Raw genomic sequence first — 16,877 nt, forward strand, 5'->3', positions numbered from 1 at the left:
ATAACTACCACTGCCATAACAATCCAAGTAAAATAAAAACCCACTACTATAATAAAACTGATTTTAAGTTAAGTTGTCTCCTAAGTTATTGCTCCTATACCCTTACTCTGCAAATACATTTCATAAATCATTCCTATTTCCCAAAAGTCGTCAATAAAAAGGAAATTAACCAAACCTACCTTTTACCAAAAGACAATTAAATTTAGCTTCTCTCCCCAAAAGAAATACTCCAAAGATTTTTCAATTTGAGGGGAAAGGGGGTGGTCAAGATTCCTTTCATAAGCCAGCAAAAGCAGTAGTCATTGTCCAGAGGAAATATGTGCAAATATTTGAAGGTCAAAGCCTCTTTGTCTGACTGATCTCTTCTATGGAATTCCACAATTCCTTGCCCCAAAGGGGCACCCAGGAAATAAAACATGGAATTACTAAGAGATTCTGATATGGACACCAAGGCAAAATGTGATTACTAGGAAGAAAATATTTAACCAGGGATATCATTGTATCTATATCTGGGAAATCCACATCCTTGATGCTGGAGCATGATGTGAACACAGAGTAATTAGGAACAGAGCAAACAGGGTGGTGTGAACTGAAACATGTCCAGAGGAAAATGCAAATCAACAAAAGTGTTGCCACCATCTGCCATGTGCAGAGTCTGAAAGATTTTTAATAGTTGTCGAACAGTCCCATGTAGGTGTTAGAAGAACAGCAGTTAACCTTTACTAAGTGATATGTGCTAGCTTTAGTTTTAAGGACTTTTTCGATACTAATTCACTGAATCCTCATAACAACTTTATGAAGATATAGCTTTTGCTATTAGTATCATTATTATTCCCATTTTACAAATGAAAAAGTTAAATAACTGTTCAAGGTCAGGGACAGACAGTAAGTGACAGATCCAGGACCCACCTACCCAGACGTAAGAGTCTTCATCATCATAGTGACCTCCCTGCCACAGGAGATGCTAAATAATAGAATTAAGACCACGAATCACAGCTATTATAAAAGTGGCATGTACATAAAGTGGACTAGAGAACAGCAACACCTTCTTCATTCTTAAGACTGTAAAATATTAGGAGACCTACTATGAGCATGCCAGAAAAAGGAAAATATAAATCCAACCCTAACCCTCTTCCAGTCAAATCCTACAGAAAAGAGAAAATATAATTCTTCTTCGATGTCTCACTTAAGACCTGAATGGCTTAGGGGTGGGCTTGGAGAAAGATCAGGAGCTTCACTGAACCATTGTCCTTGCACATTCCAAGGGGTGGCTGCAAGTCTGTGCTGAACAGCAGAGGAGAGGGGCCCAAGATGCTGGAATAAGGCAGCCCAGATCTTGAACCGTAGAGACACACACTCTCCAGGGAACTTTCACTCAAACTTTCTTCTGGAAAATTACTCTGGGAGAGATTACCCCTGAGAGCCAGCTGTCCCCTCAGGACACAGCTGAAGGAATGTGTTGTTTCTCGACAATCACCGTGATGTTGGTCTGAATGAAGACCTGAGGGAGTCAAGTTAGAGGACAAATTATAATATGGTGAATAATCTCAAATTGTCTCAGTGCTGTGAACCACCTTGTTTCCAGCGAGGAGGAAACTAGACTCCTCATCTCCAGGCTTCATGCAGGACACCTCCTTCACCCACTTCTGCTCCACATTTGGGAAACTCAGGGAGTCCTCTTTCCAAATCATTCCAATGCTGTCTCATCTCTGTCTCAGGAATAGAAGAACACGGACCCGCTCTCCAGCATCCCTGCCCCCAAAAATGAATGCTAGCAGATGCTCAGACCAGCTGTCTGTAAGCTTCCCAGTAGGGGAAGAGGAATGAAGACCACAGGGGCAGGACCCCATTTGACAGCATCTGAACTGACTCTACAGGTAGGGCTTAGACATTAGAAGAAAGTCTTCATGGCAGCAGCATCAAGGGGTAGATAGCCAGCGACGCCACTATACATTGTCTCCTTTGACCATCACAAAACCCCAAGAGGTAAGTAGGTAATTATGTCACTTTATCAGATGAAACAATGGTGAATTGAATTGCCTAAAATGACACGAAGAAGTGGCAAAACTAGGACACAAACATTGGCCGGACTGCAGTACCCAAGTTCTCAAGGTTATATGGGAAAAAGGCAGAGAGAGAGAGAAAGAGACAAAGAGAGGCAGAAAGACAGAGACAGAGAGACAGACAGAGAGAGATCTCTTGTGAAATTGCTTCTTCTTCAGTTCTTTTCCATGAAAATAGAGTCAGACTGAGGTAATTCTGATTTGGTTATCCCAGTGTTCAGCTCTTGCCACTTTCTGAAGTTTGAATGTGTGTATGTGTATCTGTGTGTGTATGTATGTGTGTGTGTGTGTGTGTGTGCACATGCACTGAAACAAGCACACTGTTTTAGAGAGGAGCTACAAAGACACCTTCCACTCCCACAATCAAAGGTCATGATAACAGGCCCCTTCAGAAAATTATTTTATTTCAGCCTGGTGGATTAGCTCAATTGGTTTGAGTGCGGTGTTGATAACACAAAGTCAAGAGTTCAGATTCCCATACCAGCAATATGCCAAAAAAAAAAAAAACGAAAGGAAGTTATATTTTCTCATTGTGAAAGCAGTGATGGACTATCAAGGAGTCTCAAAGCACTCAGAAGATGTGTCTTCTGCCTGCTACCGCTGAGGCCAAGGAGAATACTTGGCCTCTTCTGTCCATGAAAAACTGTATCAGCACCATCACACTCGTGTGACAAGTATCTCAGAGCAGAGACACTTCCCAGGAAGAGTATTGTAGTGGTCAGGGTGGGCTTACTATGCCTCTAGCATTCATGTTGATGAACTCCTGGCTCTTCTCTCTGGGGGTGAAAGGGTCTTCTTACCTCTTCCTCCAGGGTTTCAGCAGATACCATCTTTCCACTGGTAACCTCCTGACATCCAACACTATGGATCTCTATCCTTCAGCCCCTTGCACACAAAACTGTCTCCTCTAGTCCCCTCATTGATTGTACTAACAACTTCTCCTTCCCTAATGGTACTTTTCTTACGTTCTTTAACTTTTTTTATTGTGTCACCTTGTAGTCTCCTTACACCAGATTGTCATTCAAAATGTTGCCCTGGTGATAACTCATTTAATTTGTGTGACCAAATATTTAGGTTTACATTACACAAAAGGTTGCATATATCTATTACCAGGAAGGGCTAGTGCAACACACAGCCACCACACTAATTCTCAGTGCCTGATGAAGAAAGGATAAAGTCCTTGTATTGGATCAAATCCTCCACAATATAAACCCAAACTTCTTTTCCAGGCACATTTCTTCCTACCCCTGGCTGTACTTTACCCTCAGCTTCCGACAAAGATATATATATATTTTTTTGCCTGAGATTCCCCTTCACTGTCTAAACTGTTGGTCCTGGAGGTTTTCCCCATGAAAAGGAAGTTGGACTTCATCCATTAGGTGATGGGAAAACAGTGAGGGATTTTAAGGAGATAGACACATCCCATTTGCATATAATAAACATAATTTTGGGTTCAGCAATTTGTTTCTATAAAGAAGCCTGGCTGAGAATGGAAAAACAAAGATATTTAGTGGGGTGGTCATTGGAAGGGTTCGTAAGATGGAAAAAGACTCATCGAATGACTGAAGAGGCTGTAATGTGCTCGTCAGCTAATGGGAAAGCGCGGATGCTGGGGTAGATACTGGAGAGAGAAACCACTGCAGCTGAGGGAGTGGATGGAGCAATACAGCTGAGGAGACAGAATAGGGTGAGTGCACACTGGGTGCAGGTCCACGTTCCTTCTGGGTCTTGAGAGACAAAGAGCAGGAGGAAGCAGGTACATGGAAGTAATGATCAGGGAGAATATGGAGGAAATATTCCTTTTCAGTTTAAGTTTCTCAGTGAAGAGAGAAGTGACACTGGGTCTCTGGGAGTTTTGATGTAGGGGACTGTGGTTAGCTTGGGGAAAGTGGCAAAGAATTTGATGGACTTCCATGGATAATGGAGAAAGGATGGTTTGCTGAAGAATGTGACAGTTCACAGGGAACTGAGCATTGTGAACTGTCTAGAACGGGGCAGGCTATCTGCGTGCAATAGAGGATAAGAGGCTCGAGATCACCACTGGGTCAAAGGGCAGGTGTACATGTAATGAATGAGCTCAGGGTGTAGCACTGGGCAATTAAATGACATTAGCAAACAGTGTTAAAGACAATTCCCACCTGCATCCACTTAGGATGAAGAAAAATATGAAGTAGATGCAAGTAAAATGTAAAAAGATTCTAACCTGAATCTTCTTATCTATATCGTCTTTCTCTCTTAGCATGACATATGGCCCCTGGCTCCCTCTTCCCAGTGAAAATCCACTTTCACTTACTCTCAATCTCTTCACAAGCAGCGCTCTATCTCCTGCCTTCAGTGAAACATGGATTTTAGCCACGCAGATTCATGGGCACAATCTGAACCCAGCTAACACCAAGATTGTGAAATGTTTTTGTTAATCTAAATTTTTTATTATGATGTGGTTAAAAATCAGAAAGACAAAGAGCATAACATAAAAAAAACTCATCATGGAGACTTAATAAATGGAACATTAGATCATATTTGCTCCAAATTCTTTGAAGCAACAAATATTACATACACTTGAAACTACCTTTTCTCATCCAAAATCGTACTTTTTCTTTTTAACCCCAGAAATAACTGTTATTCTAGAATGGTAGTACATGTCTATTTATGATTTACAATTTTGTTAGATATGTGTGTGCTATTTTATGTGTTGATATTTACACACACTGTGTAAATATTATATATCTCTGGCAGCTTCTTTTTTTAATTATTAATTATTAATAATAACATAAATAATTATAATTAATAAATAATTTTACAAATTATTATAATTTTTAGTAACTATATTTTTAATATTACATGAGAATGGACTCATTTTAACTGTTGTACAGAACTCTTTAACATGGAGGTGACACAATTTCCTCATCCATTTCTGAGGTTTCTATATGACAGTGTACATCACTGGGAACGTCTGCTTGGACACACGTACCAGAGTTTCTCAAAGTTCTAACTCGAGGTAGAATTACTGAGTCAGTGCCTTCGATTGACTGTCCACCACCAAAACTTGACCCCCGCATTGTGACAGTGTTAAGAAAGTGGGAAATCCTATCATGGTAATTGAAAGCTGGGGCTATGAAAAGGTGATTAGATTGTAGGACCATGACTTAGTGAATGGATTGAAAATGATGGTCATGGGCATGGTTTGGACGGCTTTAAAGGAGAGTGAAGGAGGTTAGTGTCTCTCTCTGCTCCACCATTTTCTGCCATGTGCGACCCCTGCTCTGCTGTAAAGCCACGACCGAGACTCTCATCGGATGCGTTCTTGCGACTTTGGACTTCCCAGCCTCGGAAACTGTGAGAAATAAATTTCATTTTCTATATAAATCACCCAGTTCCATGTATTTTCTTATAAGCAACAGAAACAGATTGATAAGAGGTGTAAGGATTTTCAGTTTTACTTAAAAGGGAAAAATAGTTTTCCAAATGGTGATTTTGAATTACCTAACTAATTTAATTAACGAATTTTTTATTTCTTCCCAATGAACTTGTTTGTTCATTTCTTCCCAAACTTGAAATTGTCAAACTTCACACTTACTTTGAGATGAAGGATGTCAAATTTAATTCTGTTTTAATTTAGTTGAACACCATTTTGGGAGGTATAGTCTATCCTAGTTTCTTCTATGACTTGCCTATTCAGACCTGTTGCCTATTATTTCCTTTGGGACTTTGGTGTTTTTATTATTATTGGTTATTTATTATCTTTTTTGTTTATTATTTGTTATTCATTATTATTTGGACGCTTTTTTATTGAGTATTAGTGCAGCAGATTCCTCTTCCAGCCCATGAACTATTTTTCTCTTTTCTTTATGAAGTCTTTTTCACACAAATGTTTTAAATTTAAATTAGTTAAATTTTACAATACTTTCTCTTATGTTTTGGCGCTTTGTGCCTGGATTAAGAAATCAGTTCTGAATCTGATAGCATAAACATCATTTATTCTAAAGTGTGTGAGGTTTGGCTTTGAACAATCCTTTAGGAATTATTTTTCTGTATTTTTTTAAGATGTGGGTGGGGTGTCCAATTATCAAATCACTCTTTACTAGATGCTCAGCCCAACTGTCCTCTGCACAATCCTTTTTAATGGGAATATTTTATTTTTATTATAAAATATATAATCGACAAATAAAAATTGCAAATATCCAATGTGCACAATGTAATGATTGGGTACACGTACATATTGTATGAAGACTAACAAACCTATCCATTACCACCCATAGTTACCATTTCTGTGTATGTACGTGTTTGTGGTGAAAACACTTGAAATCAGCTTTCTCATCAAATATCAAGTGAATGATACAGTATTATTCAATATAGACACCATGCTGTACATTACATCCCCAGAAGTCATTCATATTATAACTGAAAGTTTGTAGCCTTTGACCAGCATCTCCTCTTTTCCCCACTCTCCAGCCCCTGGCAACCACCATTCTACCCTCTGGTTCTATGAGTTGCACTGTTTTAGATAATATGTATAAGTGAGATCATAACAGTATTTGTCTCTCTGTGTTGGCATAGTTCACGTAGGATTATATACTCTAGGTTTATTCATGTCACAAATGGCAGGATTTCTTTCTTTTATGGCTGAATGACATTCTATCGTGTACATATTCCACATTTTCTGTATCCATTTATCCATCGAGACGCTTACGTTGATTTCATATCTTGGCCATTCAGAATAATACTGCAGCAAACCTGAGGATGCAGATTATCTCTTTGAGATTCTGATTTTATTTCCTTTATAACATAGTCGGAATTGGGATTGCTGTATCATAGAGTACTTCTATTTTCATTTTTTTCAGAAACCTCAATAATGTTTTTCTTAATGGTTCTCCCAATACATGTTCCCACCAACAATATACAAGAGTCCGCTTCTTCTGTATCTTGCTAACGCTTGTTATCTTTTGACATTTTTATAATAGTAAACAACACTTCCAGTCTTTACAGACTGGGTATGGCAGATAGACACCTTCTTCTCTTGGGTCTTTGGGATGATGAGATTGCCTCTGAGGTTGTGGTTGGGTAGCGTAGAAGCTGGTTCATGTGGCTGCTGTTGATTGTTGATCCACAGTCAGGTTCACAATTGCAGAGCCCGTGACAATGGGCTTAAGTGGATGTGGATCAACTCTGGTACCTGGGTGTTCCATGCTGCCTCTCACATCTTGATCAATAGGGCTGGTACAGGGAAGAGAGTCGACAGACAGTGAGTCTGTCACCAGGTGCACAGATGGTTGAAACTTTCTTCAGGTCCACAGGAGGGCTCCTACTAGGCCACCAGGTGGGTCCCTTGGCAGGCAGCACTGGCCCTGGACCACAGCTGAACTGAGTCATAGGGTTGCTTCACACACTGACCCTAGACCACAGGGCTGGGACTGAGTCATACAGTTGCTTCAAAGCCCACTGTTGACACTGATGTCTGCACACCTGTCTCTGAGGGAACAGACAGGCAAGTCTCCTGGCAGTTCCCTTGGTAGGAATAAGGGTTCTCAGACCACAGCTTAGAGAGGCTGAAGCATATTTACAGGGCCATTCAAGGTCTGCAGAAAATCTGAAATCAGCGGGCCTGCCAGGGCACACATGGGCACGTTTCCCTCCTGGTCGTTCTGCAGGTTCCCTGCCCATTTCTGCACCAAACCATATTATATACCAAATTAGGATAAAATGCTTGATCTCTTTCTAAGCTCTCTTGTATGTTACATAAATCCATTTATAATGTCCGTATGCCAGAACAACCCCATTATCTGCATTATCAGAGTAAATTTTTTCGTACATGACAAAGCAAATTCTGTCCTTTTACTCTTCTTCCTCATATTATCTTTGGTTTTCATAGCTCTTTACTCATCCACATGAATTTTTGAATTCAGTCAGTAAGGTCCATGTTTAAAAGGAATCTATGACATTTTGATATGGATCACAACGAATTTATAAATTAATTGGAGGATTGACATTTTTACCATACTGTGTCTCCATTAATGTTGCTTAAATCCTTATTTTTGTAAACATTCTTGGTCATCATTCTGTAAAGTTTTGCAATTTTTTAATCCAGTCTTGAGCCTGTTTTTTGAAGTACTTCAAGTTTCTTAAAATATGAGGAGTCTTTTTCTAAATGATAGTTTCTTACTTATTGTTACTAATATATAAGAAGAGTCTTGGTAATTTAATTGTGACATATTCAACCAAACTGCTGAAGACTCTTAGCATACTTAGAGACACTCTAGGATTTCTTTGTAAATGACCATATTTTCTGTGAATTCTGCCCATTCTATTCTTTGCTTTCCATTCTTATATGGAAAAATCTTTCTACTAGTTTTTCCACAATAGGTTAAAACTTCAAGTGCTTTATGCAGGGGCTCAAATTAAGCTCCATAGTTCATGCAGATCTGTGGCCATCTCCTGTAAAAACGGACATGAACACCCTAGACTCTATCTGTTAGGAATTTTTTCCTGCTTGCAAACACCAATATGCCACCATAGCACCAAAGGTGGCATGGAACACTACCTTTGATTTTGGGGGGTTTTGCTTTCTTTGTTTGTTTTGTCATACCTAGGTATTCCCATTTTTTCTTATAGGCTTCTGTATACATATTTTTTAATGTTACATTTATAACATAACTAGAATTTCTGTGTTTTAATAAGGATGAGACTTTTCAACATCAGCTTAGCCTGCCATATTGCCAAGAATCCTCCTTTGAAATTTTACACCTCTATACCAAATGAGCTAACCACAGTCTCTACAAGTTCCACTTCATGGAACAATCTGAACCCTGAGATATTACAATTCTATGTGATGATGAGAAAGGAATTTCAAGAAAGAAAACCAGGGCCGGCCTGGTGGTGCACTCAGTAGAGTGCGGCACTTGGGAGCGTTGCGGGGCTCCCGCTGAGGGTTCGGATCCCATATGGAGACAGGTCCGCTCACCGGTTGAGCGCAGTGCAGGCGTGACACCGAGGGTTGTGATCCCGTTACTGGTCACGAAAAAAGACAAAAAGGAAGAAAAAAAAAAGAAAGAAAGAAAACCAAATTCCTTTAATGCAAATATGAAAAAGTATATCATATTTGGGAAAAAGATAATTATAGTGACATTCCCTCTGTCTAGCACATAATTCCCATCTATAATGTATGATTCCCGTTGTAGATAATGATAATCGGTGACTGAATAAAATGTAGATTTAACTAATAATTGAGTAGAGTTCTCCCAATAAAAATTAGAGAATTACTTAAAATATCCTGGACCACAGTAAGAAATAGATCCCAAAGTGTACTTGTTTAGACAAAACAAATATTTATCTGTCTCCTACATATCAGTCCCAGTGGGTCATCTTGGGGGTGCATCTCCTGCATTTGGAGAAATAGGGACAAGACTCATTGCACTATGTGACTTCACCGTCCCATTCGGCTTCCTTGTCAATTACATTAAGCTGGCAAAAGGAAAAAGATTATGTGAGGGAAGGCTAGACCTGGAACACACAACTGGATAGAGTAAAATTCAGTCACAAACCATATCTCATTGCAGGTCGTCTAAGGGAATGTCCAGAAAGAAGAGAATTACATGGATCTGCATTACCTGTTAGTAGGTTCTGCCCCAGTTAATAGGCCTGAGAGTGCAAGATTGATCAAAATGGAGAAAACCTGTAGTGAAAGAGTCAAGGGACTATTACAGTATTTCAAGCAGAAAATAATAATAGTCTAAGCCATAGTACTGAAAGAATAAGTAGAAATATACATTTATCTAAGAATTATTTCAATGACAATCAGCAAGAGTACATGTAGAAGTGAGGGATAAACTGGATGCCTGTGAACATCCCACATGTGAGGAACTCATAAAGATAATTTGGAAAACGAAAATACAGTCAATTCAAATAATATTGAATGCAAACATATTGGTTCAAACAACAAACAATATTCCTCAATATTCTCTTTGGAGGAAATAAGAATAGACAAGAAATGGTTTTCCACCTCCAAAAACTTTGCAATCTACTTGGTTGGATGTGTAGAATATGGGGATTGGTCCAGCATGGTGGCAAGATGACTGGACATAGAATTATGAGGAAAGAGATTAAGTCTATAGACATAGACCTGAGAGTGTACTAAGCAAGAGTTGGAGCCACTAAGGAGTTAGCTGACACCAAAGAAGTAAGGAATAAAAGTGAGAGATGATAGAAAAAAAGCAATTATTATTACATATATTTAAGAGTTTAAAAGAAATAAAATCTATAGAGGAGATGGTGAAAGTCTACATTGAAAATGGGTCACCTGGAGTGAAAATCCACTGAGCATGTTTGCCGGGTTCTAACCCCGTTGTTCATCAGAGTTCATAAGCTTCTGATGTCAATGTAGACACCTGTTGCTTCCTGGGCTCTGGGCTCAGTGAGGGTTTGATTAATTTCTAATTCCACAGGGTGCTATTGTATTGGTACATTTTTTTCTCTGGAGTGTTATTTCAAATACTACAAAATAGGCTCCATTTCTTATCATCTGTTATTCAATTAGTGTGTGACTCTGGTGTCTCCATGAAATTGTAAGGTCCTTGAGAGCAGAGACTGTTTTTTATTAAATACATAGATGAACAAACTATATTTTCATGTACTTATAATTTTTCTGCAGAAGCTAAGAAAGTATCAAAGACATAGAATATAAATTTTAATTATGCACCAAATGATTAAATCCTAGGTGTCTGAGTGGTGGTGCTGGGGTCGGCGTGGATGGGCACCCCTGATTCACAGATTGCTCAATTCTCAGATATTAGTGTCCAGCGCTGACTGTCATCTAGTTTCACCGACAACCAAGGGATTTTCACTGAGCCTCCCCCCACCATGTATTGGCTATGTCTGGACTTTGTAAATCCAGATATAGACACAGCTCATCACTTCAGTCAAAAGGGATGGATGAAGATGATAATTGCAAATAGGGACTGCACTAATAATTCTGAATTCTTCTCACCTTCATGCTGAAGACGCCATGAGGGTAGAAAACCAGTCATCTGCCTTGGATTTCATCCTCCTGGGAATAACTGGTCAGCAGGAACAAGAATATTACTTCTTCATCCTCTTCCTGTTCATTTACCCCATCACATTGATTGGAAACCAGCTCATCATCTTGGCCATTCACTCTGACGCTCGCCTTCACAATCCCATGTATTTTTTCCTTGCCAACCTCTCCTTGGTGGACATCTTCTTCTCATCTGTAACCATCCCTAAGATGCTCTCTAACCAACTCTTGGGTAACAAGTCCATCTCCTTTGGGGGATGCCTAACACAGATGTATTTCATGCTTGCGCTGGGTAACGCAGACAGCTATATCTTGGCTGTGATGGCATATGATCGAGCTGTGGCCATCAGCCGCCCACTTCACTACACAACAGTCGTGAGTCCAAAGTCCTGTGTTCTACTAGTTGTCGGGTCGTGGGTGATTGGAAATGCTAATGCCCTGTCCCAAACTCTGCTCACAGCTCGTCTATCCTTTTGTGGCAACCAGGGAGTGACCAACTTCTACTGTGACCTTGCTTCTTTGCTCAAGCTGTCCTGTTCTGACATCCACTTTAACGTGATGGTGATGTACCTCGGGGTTAGTGTTTTCTCCATGCCATTGCTATTCATCATTATCTCCTATGTTCGGGTCTTTTCCACAGTCTTACGGGTTCCATCCACTAAGGGTGTGCTCAAAGCTTTCTCCACCTGTGGTTCCCACCTCACAGTTGTCTCTTTGTACTACGGGACAGTCATGGGCATGTATTTCCGCCCTCTCACAACTTATAGCCTAAAGGATGCAGTGATAACTGTGATGTACATCGCAGTGACCCCGATGTTAAACCCTTTCATCTATAGTCTGAGAAACCAGGACATGAAAGCTGCCCTGCGGAAATTCTTCAGCAAGAGAATCTTCTCTTCACCAATGTGAGGACATACACTGGAGACTGCAATACACACCTGCAAATCTACTCCCAATGTCATTCCATCCAAGAAACCATCTGTGATCTTTTCAGACAGAAAATTTATCTTCTCAGAAGCTGATGAGATATTTTATTGAGAGTATCAAATTGTACACATTTCTGCTCCTTTGGGCAGAGCACCAGCACAAGACTAATGGGACCGTGCCACACCTATGCTACTGACTACCAGAGTACAGTTCACAAGCTGGGAGGATCACAGTAGCTCATGCTTTGAAGTCCACAAATCACTATTCAAATGTCGATTCATTGTTTGACTATTAAGTCCTTGGTAATTGGGATTAGTCAGTCAAGCCAGTAGATGAGTCCCTTTTTTTCTATGTGTTCCACAGAGACGTGCTACACTGTGGTTGATCTTATTAACATAATATTAAGTTTAAAAGATGTAAATCGCAAAAAATCATTATTGATACACTTACTATAAGGTTATAAACAACTAAAATGACCAAAAGTACACATTTTTCATGTATGTATATATACAATAGGAGTTTGTTAAAAACAAAACTAAGGGAAAGAGGAGCAAAGGACTGAAGATGAGAGGATATACGAGAGGAGAGACTCAAGGGAACTGAAGTGGGGATACCGTGTAGTTTATGCAGGTTACTAACGAATTCCCAATTTTTAGGTTAGATTTGAGGATCTACAAGAGGAGAGAATCAAGGGAATTGAAGTGGGGGGGACTGTGTAGTTTATCCAGGTTACTAATGAAGCCTAAATTTTTTGGTTAGGTTCTTAATCAAGGAGTGTTTACATATACCCTTTATAAATACATAAATAGAGAGATGGTAGATGGTAGAAGAAGATGATGATAGATAGATAGATAGATACATAGACAGATAGATAGAAAGGTAATAAATAAAAGCTCTGCATAAAGCAATGATGAGCGTCTATCTTGAATGAAGGATTGCACAGAGAGCAGTGAGGAAGGAACACGGAGTGACAGGACCAGGAGTTTAATTAGGCATCTCACAGAGCAATCTACACAAGAGAACGTGAAGACATAAATGAAGGATCTAGATGAAAGGTAATGTGGAAATAGGAACAGCAGAATGTAGTGATTTTATGATAGAGGTAAGTAAGGACATGAATATATCCTCAGAAATTTGAGGCAGAGCACCTGAAGGGAAAGGATGCCTTGAATGAAATGGGTGAAAAAGAAAGTAATTTAAGAAAACTCAGCACTGCTCGGGGTGTGTTTTCAATGGTTCCTGTGGGATATTCTCATAGGGGAATTGAAAGAAGATATGAAACTCTGGAGAAAAATTAACAAAGCATGGGCCAGAGTGGAGTTGATAAGCACGGTTATGGATATACATGAGATCAGCTCACTGAGTCTTGTACAATGACAGAATATCCAGAAAGGGGACCTGGATGAAGAATGAGGATTCTCTTGTGGGGAGGAAGACACTTGTCCCTCTAGACTTGATGTCGCTACTGGTCAACCTATGTGTCTGTCTGTGTTTTCTATCATTCAAAGCACAGCACAGTTTACTGTCAATGTATTGTCACAGCAACCTTGAGTAGGCGTTCAAATAGTTGCTTCTGAAAAACTGAAACAATAACCAACACAAGGAAGAAAGTGATAAGTGCTACAACGCATTTCAAAAGATGCCATGTAGGTCCAGAGAACGCACTTTTCATTTAATATTTAGTATACAAATATGTGCATCTGTGCTTTTACTATGTCACCTATATTATTGTTCTATTACTTTTCAAAATAACCCTGCAGCACAGATATCACAGCTTTCTTTCACAGAACAAAGAGTCTGGGGCCACTCAGAGAGGGGCAGAAAGTACCAATGAAAGACCTTGGCTGTGATCTGTGGGGGAAGGGAAGTCCCCTGAAGAAACCTCACTGTCAAACAAATACCAGAGAGAGCACATGTTCCCTCTCACCTCACCAATCACTCTCCATCAATCAAATCTACACTCCTTATTCTGTGGGATGGTCTCTCAATTAAAGATTTTACTTAGAAACCTGACACTTTCCACCTGGAAATACTAGAAAACTTTCATTTCCAGCATGGAATATTTTCTGAGTGGGAATAGTATATTCAGCAATGTGTAAAAATCATGCAACTATAAAGTTAAGACAGCTCTTATGGCTATTTCATAATGTAGAATTTGGACTTTATATTTTATGAACACATGAAACCTGGCACTTTGGTGAAAACAACAAGAATGTAATATGGTACATCTTAAAGAAAAATATTTAACTTAAGTGCAACCAAATTGCTGCCAATAAACTTCTAGTTACAGGAAGGCAGGATCTCAAGGAACAAGCAAGCTCCACTGTGGTGGGACTCTCCACAGCAGAGCTTCCTAAACTTTAATGTGCATATGAGTCACCACAGGCACAGGAGTAATGCAGACTTGCATTCGGTAGGTCTGGGGCAGCATCTGAGAATCTGCATTTCTAACAAGCACAGGGGATGTGAATGCTGCGGTCAGTGAACTCGAATGGCTGGAAGAGATTGGGGCAATCTTTTCAGTCAGACACTGCTATAGAAAACTGAATTGCTATAGACTAACAATCTATGGCAGGACCCATAACAACCAAATGCAATGCAAGGTACTGCATTGGATACCTATTTTGATAAAGCAACAGAAAAGGACGGGTTTGGAAATAACTGGAGAAATATGAATATGGACCAGCAATAAACAATAATAAAGAATTAGTATTAATTGAGTTCGTGTGAAAATGCTAATTGGGGCATAGTGTAAGAGGATTTTTTTTAGAGATATAGACTGAATATTTAGAATTGTAATGCCATTATAATTATGATTTACCTTAAAATATTTCAGCATAAAAATGTGAATTTAAGAAACCCACATAGGGTACAGATAATACTAACATGATACTCCAGAAATGATCATCTATTTTGTAAAGTACAAACTTAAGAATCTTCCCCCCCAAAACTAAGATAGAAACAAAGAGATACAAACAATGAGAAAAATGATAATTACACATACCAGAAAACTAAGGTACAATACACAAATTTCAGGAACTGTAAGGGAAGTAAGAAAGTAAAAAATTAGATCCAAATGCATTTTGTGCTAAGTGGGAAGAGTCCTGCATTTGGAAATGTAAATGGTTCTCAGAATGCTGCACATAATTTTGAAGGATAAAGTCCCCAAAATCATCCAGGACTTTTAAAATTTCACAGATAAACATTCGCCAGACCCTATTAAATACTATTCGACATATATTAAGAGCTTACTGTCCAGGAAGCTTTTAAAACATTTTTGGTTTGGGGGTTTTTTTTGTTTGTTTGCTTGTTTGTTTGTTTGTTTGTTTACCTGTAATATCTTATTAGCCTTCACTTTACATTATGAGGAAGAAACTTTTTATCATCTCTATTACAGGTGAGGAAATTGATGTTCAGAGAAATTACTTTAAAATAACTTGCCTCACTAACATGGCTTTTAATTGGTAGAATCAACACTCAAGCCCAATTATCTCAGACTCTGAAACCACAGATCTTATCATTCATCACACCAAGTTCATTCCTCCCAATCATTTACTGGATGAACTCAAAGCTTCTCTCTCACCCTGTGAAGAGACAAGAACAGATGCCATCCCACTGCTAAAAATATGGCATTCATTCAGTCAATAAATATTTACTAGTGCAAGATAAGGGACAGGAATACTGGAAGTATTGGTGGATAGAGATTATTTACACAAGAGAGGCTGGATACAAGAGATTTACAAGATACAACATGCAAATATACATAGAGTTCCTCCATTCCAGCAACAACGAGCTAGAACTAGAAATACACAAAAAAATTCACAGCAGAAACAACAAGAGATTCCTATGACATACTTAAAATAAGTGCAAGAAGGAAAGCTTTAGACCTATGTAAAGAAAACTGTAGCATTTTATTGACGATAATCAAACAAGATACAAGAAAAAGAAGAAATACGATGTTCTTGCCTGGGAAGACTTGAATATCATAAAAACTCTGACCTTCCCCAATCAAAATATAGATGAAATACAATCCCAATTGAATTACTAATGAATACCAACTTTAAGTCTCTCCTCAGAGACTCGTTCTTGACTTCATTTAAAGGAAATGCCCACTCAGACCCAGGGCCCAAGCCCTGTGCAAAGCATCGTGGCTTCAGTGAAACGGTAGCAGCCGCACAGGCCCCGCTCACTGTAACGGCGTGGAAGAGCAAACAAGACGACTTGTGAACAAGACTACTTGTGAATTGGTAGGAGACGCCGTGGAGTCACGGACAGGGCAGTGGGGAAGTGAAGCGAATCCTCTTCTCCTATCACAAGTGCGTGGGAAGCGACCTACCCACCCCCATCCATGCCCACCCGGCATTGGCCGCACCCACCTTCCGCAGCCTCCTTGAGAGAAGCCAGAGCGACGGGGGTCACGGTGGGGGTCAGAGGGTAAAGGTCTTGCTCCCAGAAGCCTCCGCGGTCGATACGTTGCCATCTTGTATCCGCGGGACAAGAAAATTCATGCAAGGGAGAACTGGTGCGTGGTCCTTCCTGTGACACGACCCTTGAGTGACAGTTCTATTTGATTGCCTCCAGTACTATGAGGAAAGGACACGACTCTATGAATACAAGCAGACAAAAAAAAGAAAAAAGTATCAAAGATATTGAAGAAAATTTGAGAGAGATATTAGACAACCTTAAGCGTTCAAATATCCGAGTCATGGGTATTCCAGAAGGGGAAGAAAAAGGTGAATGTATTGAAAACATATTAAACAAAATAGTGGCAGAAAAATTCCCAGACATAGGAAAAACCACAGATCTTCAGATCCAGGAAGCTCAACAATCCCCAAATGTATTCAACCCAAAAAGGGATT

General features: G+C 39.5%; 1 protein-coding gene across 1 annotated transcript; it reads left to right on the forward strand.

Moving 5' to 3' along the window:
* Positions 1–11,061: 11,061 nt before the first annotated feature.
* Positions 11,062–12,000, forward strand: LOC103607854 (olfactory receptor 1A1-like). The gene has a single exon (XM_008592321.1). It carries the CDS (start codon positions 11,062–11,064, stop codon positions 11,998–12,000), a length of 939 nt encoding a protein of 312 aa, XP_008590543.1.
* Positions 12,001–16,877: the final 4,877 nt, after the last annotated feature.

This window comes from Galeopterus variegatus, unplaced genomic scaffold (genome assembly GCF_000696425.1).
Source record: "Galeopterus variegatus unplaced genomic scaffold, G_variegatus-3.0.2 Scaffold7779, whole genome shotgun sequence".
In the NCBI taxonomy this organism is placed as follows: domain Eukaryota; kingdom Metazoa; phylum Chordata; class Mammalia; order Dermoptera; family Cynocephalidae; genus Galeopterus; species Galeopterus variegatus.